This window comes from Labrus mixtus, chromosome 6, assembly GCF_963584025.1.
Source record: "Labrus mixtus chromosome 6, fLabMix1.1, whole genome shotgun sequence".
NCBI lineage: Eukaryota > Metazoa > Chordata > Actinopteri > Labriformes > Labridae > Labrus > Labrus mixtus.
In genome coordinates, this window is record NC_083617.1 from 30,222,374 (window position 1) to 30,235,289 (window position 12,916).

Consider the following 12,916-nt stretch of genomic DNA (forward strand, 5'->3'; position numbering starts at 1 on the left):
TGATATGAAAAAGCTTGATCTTCATAATCAATTATCAATTCTTCTTATCCTTCAAGTAGGGCTGAAACTGACCCCAGCTGAAATCTGCATCAGGTGGGGTACACCCTGAACAGGTCCGCAATCAATCGCATGCCTGACACTCACCAACAGACGACTACAATCGTACCTATGGACAATTTTATAGTCATAGTAGTAGCCTAACTAGCATGTTATTGGACTGCTAGAAGAAACCACAGATTGGCCCCAATGGACAAACCTATCTTACACATTATAAGTACCATATAAATGTGTGGACTGGAGTAAAAATGACATGTACATATTACATATATAAACGTTGCATAGTCTAGATAAAGAAATGTAAATATAGTGTAGTAATAGTCCTTCATATTATATATTAAGAACTTTAAAGTACACAGTGTATTATATGTACTGTGTAGCATAAGGACTCACTCTACTCAGTGTCAGTGTGGTCTGTTTGCAGCTGCTGCAGCGTACTCTCAGTTTTCCAGGTTGGATGGACCTGCAGCTCTTACAGTACACAAAAAACAAACTGCAGTTACGCGAACCTGTAAACACAAAGACACACAGTTAAGGCACTAGTACTGAGGGAGAGTGCAGGAGAACACTATGGTTTTATCTTCACTCACCTTTCAAACATGTAGCCTGCTCCACCTCTCCCGCCTCATCCACCTCTCTGACACCTTCTCCTCCATCACTCCCATCTAAGACCACTGCCAGGCCCGAGGAGGTGGAAGGTAGGCGTGAGGAGCTGAGGTCCAACCTGGTCAGACTGTCCTGCTCCTCGTCTCTGCCTCGAGCCAGTCTCTCCTGCAACAGGCCGAGCTGGGAGGAGGAAGAACCTGATGAAGGGAGGACAACATGGATGGTACTCTGCTCTGGGAGGTCACAATCCTGACACGGGACAGAGATGAGGAGGAGGAGAGAAGAGTAGAAAGAAACGGATAATAGAGAAGGAGAGGAGAAGAAGACAAAAAATGGTTTTGTAAAGAAGAGCCAAGGACTCTCCACATTTGTTTGCTCTTTAAGATCGTTCGCCCTCTGACCTGCAGCTTGGCATTGCTTCTCAGTGACCTGCCAGCGAACAGCACCCTGAGGTGCTCTGGCTGCACTCCCTGCTGACTCCCCACCATCTCCTTCAGTTGGGCAACACTTGCCTCCTCCTGCAGCTCCACAGGCACACCTGGCCCGAGGTTATAGCGCACAAACACTGAAGGAGACAGTATGGTAACAGGTGAGCTCTCATGCTGGCTGCAAACCATTTACACACATGACAGTCTTTTATCTGTCATCGTCGCTTTTACTGAGCAAATTACGATTCATCAATCTGTTTATGATTCAGGTATATGATGTGATTTTGGCTGCGAGGAACTGCTAAATGATAACCCGGTGCCACACAACATCGTCAGTGGAACCCAGTTCAACCAGTCCGCTACAGTCTGGTGGACTTCTGTAGAGACCAGTACCGTGCAGTAAATTCTGAAATCATTTAGAAGAGTTCAGTAAAACAAGAACACTTACCGATCATCCGTCTCTTCGCCCTTCAAACTCCATTAGTGTTTACAAAGTGCTGGCCGCCATGCACTCTGGGAGCTGTAGTCCTGCTGCACGCACACAAGTATTAAAACGTTTTTCTGTAAAACTACAGCGCGGTCACGCGAAGATGACGGCCAGCGCTGCACCGGAAGTTGATGCATTTATGAATTTTAATAAACTTGTTTTTTTTTTCTTCTTCTTTATGTTCTACCGAGAGCGGCAGCTGGCGGCAACAGTGCGGTGCATTAAGAGAATTATCGGTCATTATATTGCCGTTAACGTCTCCGGTTCGTGTCTTCTGATGACGGAGAGTCCGGAAAGACACGTCCAGCAGCGGACACACAGCGGCGGCACCGGGCCGACGGTGAGACACTGTTAACAGAAACGTTCACCTCCTCTGTGTTACTGTGTTTCATATACAACCATACACTGTATGTCTTATGATGTATGGATGTGTAGGCCTATATGTTTTCTGTAGATCTTTCAGGGTGAATGTGTGCATTTATAGGACAGTGGCTGTAAGATTTCCTCACATTGTTTCTCATCTTTTCTTTCTTTTCATTTGAAAAGGGGTGTGTGCATACATTCACGTTAATGTGCACATTAAACGTGTTTTCATCCACAGTGCATTACACTCATTTCTTTTCATAAATCCGTATATGCAATAGGCTACTTGAAATAGATTTGATATTTGAAACCTTGTTTTTTATGATTTATTCATATAGCCTACGTATAGCCTGCCTACATGGGAATTTGAATGAAGCTGCAGTGTTTTCCATCTTTCGTACTGATTCGCCAGAAAACTTACCTTTTTCTTTACTGTGTGTCTGTTCCAAAAGTCAGAACTTAACTTGGGAAAAAGATATTTAAGTTTGCTACCTGGAACGAATAACAAAACGATCTGAAACCTAACGAGCCGCTGTCATTGGATGCTTTTAAGAGGACGTTAAATAACTAGAGGACACATCTGGCTGGAGATGTTCTGCCACTTATATGATTGTCGAACTTGAAAATATTTGCTCTTTAAATGTTATTTTGTGACTTTTTCTGTGTTATAATGACGTATCTTATATTTTGTTCGTAAACATGCTGCACGTTTGTTGATAGAAACTATGTGAAGAGTTACACTGTATGTCTTGTCCAGGACAATCTGGAGATTTTAAATCTCAACTATTTTTCCCCTGGTTAAATAATACACATTGCAAAAGAGTTAACCACTTGTCAAAATCACTCAAAACCACGACCCCTATTCTCACTTCAAAAAACGGATTTCTTCCAACAAAACAACACACACACAGCTATGCTTACAGAGCATCATCATCATCACCTTAACACCATAGGACACACACTCTTTTTGCCATATTACCCCTCCCTAGTTCACAATAAGAAAGACTAGAATACAGGTTTATATACGAGCATGACAGGAGTCAACGTGAACATCTGTAGAAGATACATGTTAAGGTTATAGCTTTATGTTAAAATACTGTTTGATTCCTGCTCTGTTCAATTTGATGCCCGTATGCTCAATAGGGGAGGGGCGTCACCTGCTGGTGATATAGTGAATTACGTCATGTAGTAATGACGACAGATGAGCCATCAGTGTGCAGAGTAATCACTTCATATGTTGGTTGTGCGTGAATGAAAAGAGTCAGTACTTATCTGAAGTAATATCCGGGTATTGTGTGTTATTTATGTTGTGCAGAGATGATAACTGAGCGGGAGTTTGTAGATTAGATGCTCGTCGTGTAAACCTAGATATGTAAATTAGCCGACGGCACCGCACCGACATGCTTTACGACTCCTTTATACCTGCCTAGTGCTAATACTTGTCCGTGTTTATTAATGTTACTTAAGTTGCCTGTAAAGGTACAAGGTTTGCTAACTGTGTCGCTCTTTGCAAGAGGAGGATAGTTTAACTTCCGGGCTTCACAATAAAAGCATAATATTTGATGGGATAATGATTGTATGATTGGTAAGCCTTTGATAGCCTTTCTGTGTGTAATTATCCAGACTAAAGAGACACGTAGCTTATCTTTATTTATCTAAAATACATTTACACATTGTTTACCTATTACATTACTGTATAAGCCTACTAGTAGTTTATACTTTAGAGGTGATGAAGCATTCAGATTTGAGTTCCTTAAGTATATATTCTGCCATTCTGTGTCTTATAGAAATAACATCAATACTCAGTTGTATTGCATAGCCACTGAGATGTGTGTATTTGTGTTACTGTGAGGAAGAAGTAAACAGCCACTCAACCAATCTGCGCTCTCTTTATTCATATTCTGGAAGATTTGGCCTCAAGTGGTGTTCTGGCCGACACACCTGAGTGAATCTAGTAAATCTGATTAGTGTCCCAACTGAGTTTACTCTCATTCTCTTCATTACAACCTCCCTCCTATAGGTGGTAAAGGTGGAGTCATGTGTGTCAGATTTACCTGTCTTCACCCCTCCACATACTGCTGAGCTACACTTCCTGCGGTCTAGGGTTCGAGAGCTAGAAAGAGAGAAGGCCGAGCTGTCTGCAGAGAACCAGAGACTGAAGAGTATGCTAGTCCACGGTGAGTCAAGATTCACATCATTAATCCAATCACCTGTTCAAAGATGACTTATCCCAGACCAAACAGAAAATCATAGGATGAGTTCACTTCAGTGTTTGTTTACTTGTTGTCACATCTGATGTGGTTCACGATTGATCTAGTTAAAACCTTTCTCCAGAACTGTTTTTGTAGGTCAGCTTTCACATGATTTCATGACATTAAAGTACATTTTATATTTCCAAGAAATCCCTGGGCTCCTGTCGACTATGTGGCAGACGTTGGGCCAGACCAATGGTCAGCTCTCCAATTCCACGGCAACAGGTAGGAGTGACAGTTATGCTCCATACTCGCATCACCAACCCCCACTTACCAATCAGGATGGAGACTTCAGCCCACAGGTCTACGTCCAACAGCTCCAAGAGGAGCTGAGCGTGGACATGTCTGAGTCCTGGGGCCAGCTGGGCTCTGACCACGAGGAGGGGCCAGGAGGAGCTGACCTGGGCCTAGGGAGCCACATGGCTGAGGAAGCACCGCTGTGCAGTCAAACTGACATGGACGAGCTAAGGAGGAGCTGCTCTGAGAGCCAGTGCACTAGTGGACATATTAATGGACAGGTGAGGACATGTCTGAACCAATTAACACGACATCTCTTTGAAATGATTGTAACCTCTTTAACAGCTTGTTAACAACTCGTAGTTGCCACTTGATTACATTGTTTACACATTGTTATCATCTTTTTTACAGCTCTATTAAACACCTGTCAACAGTTAGTTCACTGAGTGTTGAAGGTCTGTTATTGAATACAGTTACCTGCTTTATCTAGGTGAGCCAGGTGGAGGTGTATCCCGGCTCTGGGGTTCTCTGTGATGTCCGCTCTTGGCAGGCAGCAAACCAGGCCCAGTCTCCAACAGCGATGGCGCGAACACTCTTAATGGGTGTATTTGATATGAACACTCTGATGAACAGTAATCTACGAGGTGGACGGAGTCGCCGGCCAGCTTTTCATCCACAACGCAGTGCGCTGGATCCACACAAGATCAACGCCATCTTCAGTGAGTTCATTTTATTTTGCAGCAACCATCTTTATATCCGTCCTTACTTGCTGCCACAGTCTTCCTCTTTTTTTTTTTTTTTTTTCAGATGCCATCTTGGCTCGTTTCCCTCTTGCAAAAAGAGGAGTCATCGGCTCTGGCATTAACTCCAAACTTTCTGAGATCCGTTTCCGCTCCCGCAGAGCCAATCGAGATCCACAGTTTCTCTAACCGACAGCTAGCTGGCTCTGCCCACCTGCAGACAAAAACAAACAAAAGAACACAAAGGCCTTCCTCTGCTGGACCATGAGAAACTTTCTGACTGGCTGTTTAATTTCAAACCTTTGCTCAGCTGCAGGTTAGGTGATTCAGTGTCTCTGTTATCATAAGCGTCTGTTACAAAGCTTTGTGTTGCCATAACTACCTGGTGATCTACATTAACATGAAGGCTGTTTTCGAAACCGCGTACTACATACTACTATCTAAATCAGTATACAGTATATACTGTATACTGCATACTGAGTTCAACAGTAGTATGTAGTATGACAGCCAGTCGTCGGTTATTTTGCAGTATGCTTGGCACGGTTAAACTGGTTTTACTCAGCTGTGAATAATATGTAGAAATAGAGCAAGCGAAGCACCCTGTAATTGCAGCTGCTTGTCCAGCTGTGACACATACACTGTACAGTCTACAAAGCAGGAAGATACGAGGTGGTAAGACATACAAATATATGAACATGTCATATTTGTTATTGGTTCATAATGTGGCCAGATATTCAGTCACCGCCACCGACGAGTTCAAACAGCTGCGCTCCAGCATTTTGACCTCTGACCTGGCACTTTGCATTGTGGGAAACAGTACGCGAGGTAGACTGGTCCGATGCATACTGTACATTTTTCCCGAATCAGTATGACATCCTGGTATTTTTGGCATACTGCGGATCTTGCAGTTGTTCGCATACTGCATACTGCATACTGCATTTTGGCCAAATCAGTATGTACTAGTAGTATAGTATGCGGTTTCGAAAACAGCCAAAGTGTCTGTGAAGAGACACAAAACTACCTCATAAACACAAAGACATGTGAAACAACAAAGAGACTGGTACAACAAGAACCATAACTTCAAGAGCTTCAAGCTAGCATGGAGGGACAACTTCAGCAATACAACAAAAAGACTCAAAACAAGCACATTTACATGAGCAGAGAAGAAGTGAGAGCGCCACATATACACACTTGGTCAGACATGCACACACAGCGTTGCGCTCCCCAGCTGGCTCAGCTGATCCTGTCTGGCCTCTGCAACACCTCTGTTACTAACTCTGAAGACGGTACAGAGGGAGGATCACTTTGTCCCTCCATGATGCCTCATCGACACTCAGTTTAAAGGCAAAACATCGTAAAAGGGACATAAATATTGTGGCTTGAAACGGCAGTCTGAATACGGATAGAGACAAGGACAAAGACATTCCCACAAAAGTTTCCGCTCAACAACTACTAAAGGAATGCAAAATGACCCAAAAGTACAAATGGCTGGTCACAAAAACAAAGCACCATTAACACAGGACCAGAGCGACAGCCATAAAGACAAAACTTCAGAAACTACTGCAAAAAAAACCCAAACATACACAAAGATTTCACAAACATTCTGAGAATCCTCTCAGAGAGCTCCTAACTTAGCTTAAAACACCCTAGCAAGGATTTTTAGCTTAGGAGTGATCTAAGAACATCAGCACACAAAGAGACTTAATTAGAGATCGGATGCACCAGTGGAGGTTAACACAGCATGCCTGTTTCATCTTGCACTGAAAAAAGTATTGGATAGATTGAAATGTCTGCAGAAATCATTTGGTCTGTTCTGCCCAACTATGAGTCAAAAAGATGATTCTTCATGTAGTGTCTGAAGAACACTTCCCTGTTTCCTTCTCAGCTTGAGAAACTCTTCATCCTGTTAAAAGTCCTGCTCCTAACAGTTTGACACCTCAGGAGCTCTATAAGGGCTAAGATGCTTTGTGAATAACTTTCATCTTTACAAGGATCTAGTCTTTACTTTGAGGGTAAAATCTTAGAAAATGTCCTGATTCTAAGAATTGTGTTAGAATTTTGACACTAGGAGCAACTCTTAGTACTTAGGAGGATTTATGAATATGTCCCAAGACCATTAAAAAAACCTTAAGAGACCAGCACAAAAACATACTCCCACACAAAACAGCCACTAAAATACAGTTACAAACACATAGAACCATAAAGAGTCTCAAAGAGTATCAAACAGTGACCCCAAGAAACGTAATATGACCACAAAGAGACAACCAACTGCAAAGACAAGACTACAAAAAACTCAAATGCTACTCATGTCTGTTTTTGTCATGGTGAGCCTCAGCTGCTCACAGTCAGGACTTGTTTTTGTTTACTTTGTATGTAATGTGCTGCAGACATGTAATGACATTACATGAACTGACTCGTATTTATGTCATGTTGTTTGTGTGAATTACAGTACCATCAGTAAATGTAATCATTTTAAACCCACTATGGAAGTGAATCTGATTTGTTTTTTTCCCTTCATCCCTTATCTACTTTGTCACCTCCTTAATTCCTTTACTGCCTCTTCGCATCCTTGTTGGATCCCTCCTCTCCTTCTCTTAGCTCTACACCACTTAAATGGATGACATCACTCTCTCAGCTAAATTCGGCCTTTGTAATGTTTGTGTGTGTGTGTGTGTGTGTGTGTGTGTGTGTGTGTGTGTGTTTGTGTGTGCGTGTGTGTGAACTGACCATTCAAAAGCTCTATTTGAATATAAATCAGCTGTCATGGGGCGGAAAACACGAGACACAAAAACTCTCTCGCCTTGACATTCTGCTTCTCCTCCTCCTCTCTCTACCCACAACCCCCCCACACACACCGCCTGGTGTCTTTGTCTCTGTCCTTGGCAGTGCAATCGAGTCCTCAGAGCGTCTTTCAGGAGGAAAGAATAGCTGATTGTCTTCATTAAGGAGGACGCCTTGTTTCAGGAAGTCCAGCCCGGGAAGAGAAGCAGAGAGGGGACGGAGGGGGTTGAGGGAGGGGTCAGACCTCTCCTTTATACATCACAGAGATCCGGGTTTAACCGAAACATCCCATAGCAGATCCAGATCAAATCAGAGATTGTAGGACATACTGTGATAGACAGTTTAAAAGAGAGGGGGGGAAGAGAACTAACAGAGAGGATGAAAGGGAGGAAACGAGAGGAGGTGAGAGTTTGGAAATTAGCCATCGTGGATGTTACAGAATCCCACTGTGACTCCTAATTACTGATCAGAGAACAGTTTTAAACAGCAGCAAGAGGAGGTGCCCCATTTTACATGAAGGCGCTCTCATTTTTGTGAACTATTCCTTTAATTAAATCTCCATCACAATAAAAGCTTCTTCTTCTCTCTGGTTGATTTGTGGATTCTCTGCTTGTTCGCTTGCCAACTCTGTTAAGTCCCTTGCCTGAAGCAAGACCAGCCAGGACCTTTCCCAGGACCTCCGCCACCCATCACAAAGCACCAGGAAGCACTCTGAGAATATACTGAAGGAAAGGTGCAAATTCTAGTAAAACATAACGTGTTACAAAAAACTCTCCTATATTTGAAATACTATACTTCAGTGAGGTTATTAATCAGCTGCCAGCAGTTACAGTATGATACATTACTCTTCTCTGAAAGGGAGTAAAATAACTAAATATGGAAATACTAAGGTAAAGTACCCCAGACATGTACTCATCAATTTAAGTAGATAGACTTTCTAATCAACCCAAAGTTAACGTCTAGTTACTGATTCTACATAAAATGAAGAAGCACTCGATGAGTGTGTTCGTTGAACATCCTTGTATATTTTTGGGCTCAGTCAATTGAACTAGTCAATTTAATCAACACCTCAAGAATGTGTGCCTTTTCTTTACTTCAGAGATAGTGACCGCTCACAGTCTAAGAGGGACTGAGAGTCGCCAAACACTGTGCCGAAGTCACATATGTGGCCGCCAGCATGCATCTAAAATTATTATTATTTTTTTTTTTAAGTAACTATTTTAGAGCTAATGATTGTGGAGAAAAGTAAACTGCTGCTTAAGAAGTTTATTGGTCTCGATAATGTTATTTCTTCTCAACATTAGGACCCAACCTCCACACATCAAAGCCTCATGATGGGTGACATGTGATTACAAGTTGTTTCTTGAGACGTATTTGGAAATTCATATTGATGCCGGATGAAAACAGCCATACTGAGAGCGGTTCACTTGTGCTCAGATTACCCAGGATGCATTTTGATGTTATGTGTAGGCTATGCAAAGCGTGTGACAGAGGGTAAGACAGTTTAAAAGTGAGGCAGTTAGAGTCTGTGACAGACAGTGAGACAGTTTGACAATAAGAACTTTACAGTGATTGCTAAAGAGTGAAGAAATTAAACATGATGGATGAAATATATGGAAATGCAACAGGAGGATGATTCAAAGTCATCTTTGTGTCTCTGCATACAGACAGATGTTTGTTTCCTTTTGTTTTATGAAAATCAGTGAATCAACACAAAGCAGGCTGATCTCAACACACACTCTCACACAGCCTACACACTTCATTCTTCAGCTATTGACTGGTCTTGTTATTTGACAGGTAAGATTCAAGCATGTAGGCTTTTGTCAAGGTTTATGAACTACCTGTTACCATGACAACAGTCCAGTCAACGCTATCTCACTTTATCAATCTCTACGAGGCATAAAACTGACATGAGCACTTTAATGGAAAATACTTGCACTGTACTTTTACCTACATGTGGCTCCAGAAGCATTATAGCTGTTGTGTTAGCATGCATGGCGGAGAGAACAAAAGGTTCTTCACAAAGCATCTTTTGTCTCCAGTATTCATTTCACAGACGACGATTCAACAATGTCATCTTTGTCAAGCAGTGAAAAATGTTTTCAGTCAGCAGAACAGCAAAATAAATTCTCCTCCAGTCCTATCGCTGTTTGCTGCGTTGAACTGCAGACATTTTGTTCTATTGTTTGTCTAAAAAGAACTGCTCCTTTGTGGCTGAATCAACAACAGCCTTCAGCTCTTATTCATCATAGGCTGGAAACGTGACTCTGTCAGTTGACTGCAGGTGTACCGAAAAATTAAGCCAATTCTGAAGTATAAATACTACATTTCTTCAAGTGTCCACTTGAGGAGCTCAAAAAGTCCTGGAAGTCCTAAATGCCAATTTAAAAGAAAAAAAAAATTTAAGATGTATTTTTGGTCATTTTGTGCCTTTATTGGAGAGGACAGTGGATATAATTCTAATTTATAATTTATACTTTATTTTTTATTATTTTTATAATTATAATTTATCCTTTATTAATCCCACGAGGGGAAATTCGGTTTTACACTCTGTTAAATGAACATGCTACACAAACATAGGCTGAAATACACACATGCACAAACAGGATCCTATGGACATGCACTAATGGAGAGATGTCAGAGTGAGGGGGCTGCACACAGTGGGTGCTCCAGAGCAGTTTTGGGGTTCAATGCCTTGCTCAAGGGCACCTTGGCAGTGCTCAGGAAGTGGACTGGCACCTCTCTAGCTACCAGACCAACTTCCGGACTTGAACCGGCGACCCTCCGATTCCCAACCCAAGTCCCTACAGACTGAGCTACTGCCGCCCAGAGTTCATTCTATTCAGAGAGATAGAATCAGAAATCAGGGAGAAAGAGACTAGGGGACATGCAAGAAAGGAGCCACAGGTCGGATTCTAACCTCGCCGCCCGCTTTGAGACTACAGTCCCTTTCCTATACAATAAAGATGAGGAAATTATTCTCCAAATAACTTACAACATTCCCTGAAATGTTTGTGGAACCCAGAATATTATGGAAAAAAAACATGGGATATCCCGAAGTGGGCGGTTTGTTTTGCACAATGGAGCTGATTTTTTACAACCTAAGCACTGTAGCATCCTCTTCCAATGACTCTCATTATATAATTGACAGGTGCCATCGCAGAGCCACCGCTCTGATTTGCTGATCAAATGGGCTAAATGTATTTTCCCCACAGGCCGCTGAATTTTGACCAATGTCACAACTGTAGCGTTACAAACTATAGAGATGCTACTCATGCCAGAGCGAGCTCAGAAATGAGTGACTTTGGAGATGGCAGAAATGTCATCCAGCTGCTTAGCTCAGGTAAAGTCAACAGATCTCATGGATTATTCCCTTTCTCTAAAATTACCTTTATCGCCTCCAAAATAGACAGGGCTGTAGTACAGTGGTCCTTTACACCCTTACAGGGTTACCCTTACTTACAAGTTTCAGCCATGACAAGAGTGGTTAAAATTCTTTACATGCTAAAGGAAATGAACTAGCTTCCATTAGTGGTTGGCAAATATCACTCTATCAGCAATTTTTTTTGTTTAAAAAAAAAAACAGAAAAAGAAGGCAAGTTGTATTGTATCCTCTACACAAGGCTCACTGTTTGGTTTCCATTTAAAACTATCTTCTTTAGTAGATAAAAGAGTATTTGAAGCCCTGAGTTTTTGGCTGCAGGCCTCCCTACAGTCTGCAGGCACTCTTTAATGCTTTGCATCCAGGCGGACAAAGCCTGAGTCAAACAGAGGCTCTGGTGGTGGTTCACACATTCTTCAACGTGACGTTTTTGTGCTCAGAGAGACGAGTTTCCAGCCAAAACACAAGAAGGAGAAGTTTTGTTGCACCCCAACCTCTCTTTCCGACCCTTTTCCTCTCCTTTCATGGCTTTTCTTCCCTTCTGTGGCTGTCCAAAGGGGGAGATGGGGGAACCTCATTTCCATATGAAAAAGTAAAACCATTTAACCAATTAAAGTGTTTAAAGCAGCAGATTCCAACTAACTTTATTCGCTGGGAAAGAGCGTTTTCTCTCTCCCTTTTTCTCGCCCTTTTCATTTAACTTAGATGAAATATGTTTTCTTTTCTTCAGATTGTTATCACTTAGAATATTTAAAAATAATGGTAATATTTACCAGTTCTTCATTCAACAGAGTACACAGTTAAAGTACAGAGGTAGCCTCACATAGTTAGCACATGTTAAGTGATAACAAGGTTATATACATGGTGACAGGTGAAAGTGTGAAAGTAAAGTGGAGTAAGAGTGTACATGTAGACTGCTGATGATGTGACCGTGCTGTGTGAATGTGTTACTCACCTGTGTACAAGCGAGTAAAGACTCATGAACTTCTCAGCCTGTTACATGATGAAAGTGTGAACATGTTAAGTGATGAAGTTATGAATAGGTTGAATGAAGATGTGAACATATGTGATCTTGTTGAGTGATTGAAGAGTGATGAAAGGTTGAATGTGTGGAATGTTAGAACATATAGAGTTAAATATATGAACAAGTTGAGGTAAAATATGTGAATGTGTTTAGTGATAATGGTCTAAACATCTTGATTCATAATGGTGTAAACATGTCAGATAAGTGTTAACATGTAGTTTGAATGAGTTGTTACATGTGTGAAAACGTTTAGGGATAGGGTTGTAAACAGGTTTTGTGAAAAAGTTGTGAAAATGGCGTGAACATACTCATACTGTAATCTGTATAGTATATAGCAACAATAGATATTGAATAAACTTGTTTTTATATGTTGTTGTGTCTGCTTGTACCTGTGTGTGTGCATGTGTGTGTCAAGTCAGAAGTTAGCCAGGACGTTTTTATTATAATACTTTTTTAACACTACTTTTAGTCAACATTAATGTTCATTACTATAACAATGGAAAACAATTACAAACTGAACTGGGAGAAGAAAAATAAACATGTAAAGTATTTGTCCTCT

General features: G+C 41.5%; 2 protein-coding genes across 3 annotated transcripts in view; one reads left to right on the top strand and one right to left on the bottom strand.

Annotated features, from left to right (window-relative positions):
• Positions 1–1,671, bottom strand: part of prkn (parkin RBR E3 ubiquitin protein ligase) — a 9,125-nt gene extending 7,454 nt beyond the window's left edge. The window contains exons 1-4 of the mRNA XM_061040881.1: positions 1,540–1,671; positions 1,065–1,228; positions 648–912; positions 451–566 (exon numbers count right to left, since the gene is read on the bottom strand). Of these exons, the coding sequence (XP_060896864.1) occupies positions 451–566; positions 648–912; positions 1,065–1,228; positions 1,540–1,546 (552 nt within the window). The 5' untranslated portion in view covers positions 1,547–1,671. The remainder of the gene's footprint in view (positions 1–450; positions 567–647; positions 913–1,064; positions 1,229–1,539) is intronic.
• LOC132975962 (uncharacterized) overlaps positions 1,598–12,916 on the top strand; it is a 42,130-nt gene continuing 30,811 nt past the window's right edge. Inside the window, exons 1-5 of one of the 2 annotated variants that reach the window (XR_009673345.1) lie at positions 1,598–1,918; positions 3,962–4,118; positions 4,341–4,711; positions 4,921–5,149; positions 5,238–6,171. Coding sequence is in view for 1 of the 2 variants with exons in the window: in XM_061040879.1 (XP_060896862.1) it covers positions 1,598–1,918; positions 3,962–4,118; positions 4,341–4,711; positions 4,921–5,149; positions 5,238–5,359 (1,200 nt within the window). In the remaining variant the exon portion in view is untranslated. Of the gene's footprint in view, positions 1,919–3,961; positions 4,119–4,340; positions 4,712–4,920; positions 5,150–5,237; positions 7,653–12,916 lie in introns of those variants that run through there. The other variant, XM_061040879.1, reaches the window with a different exon arrangement.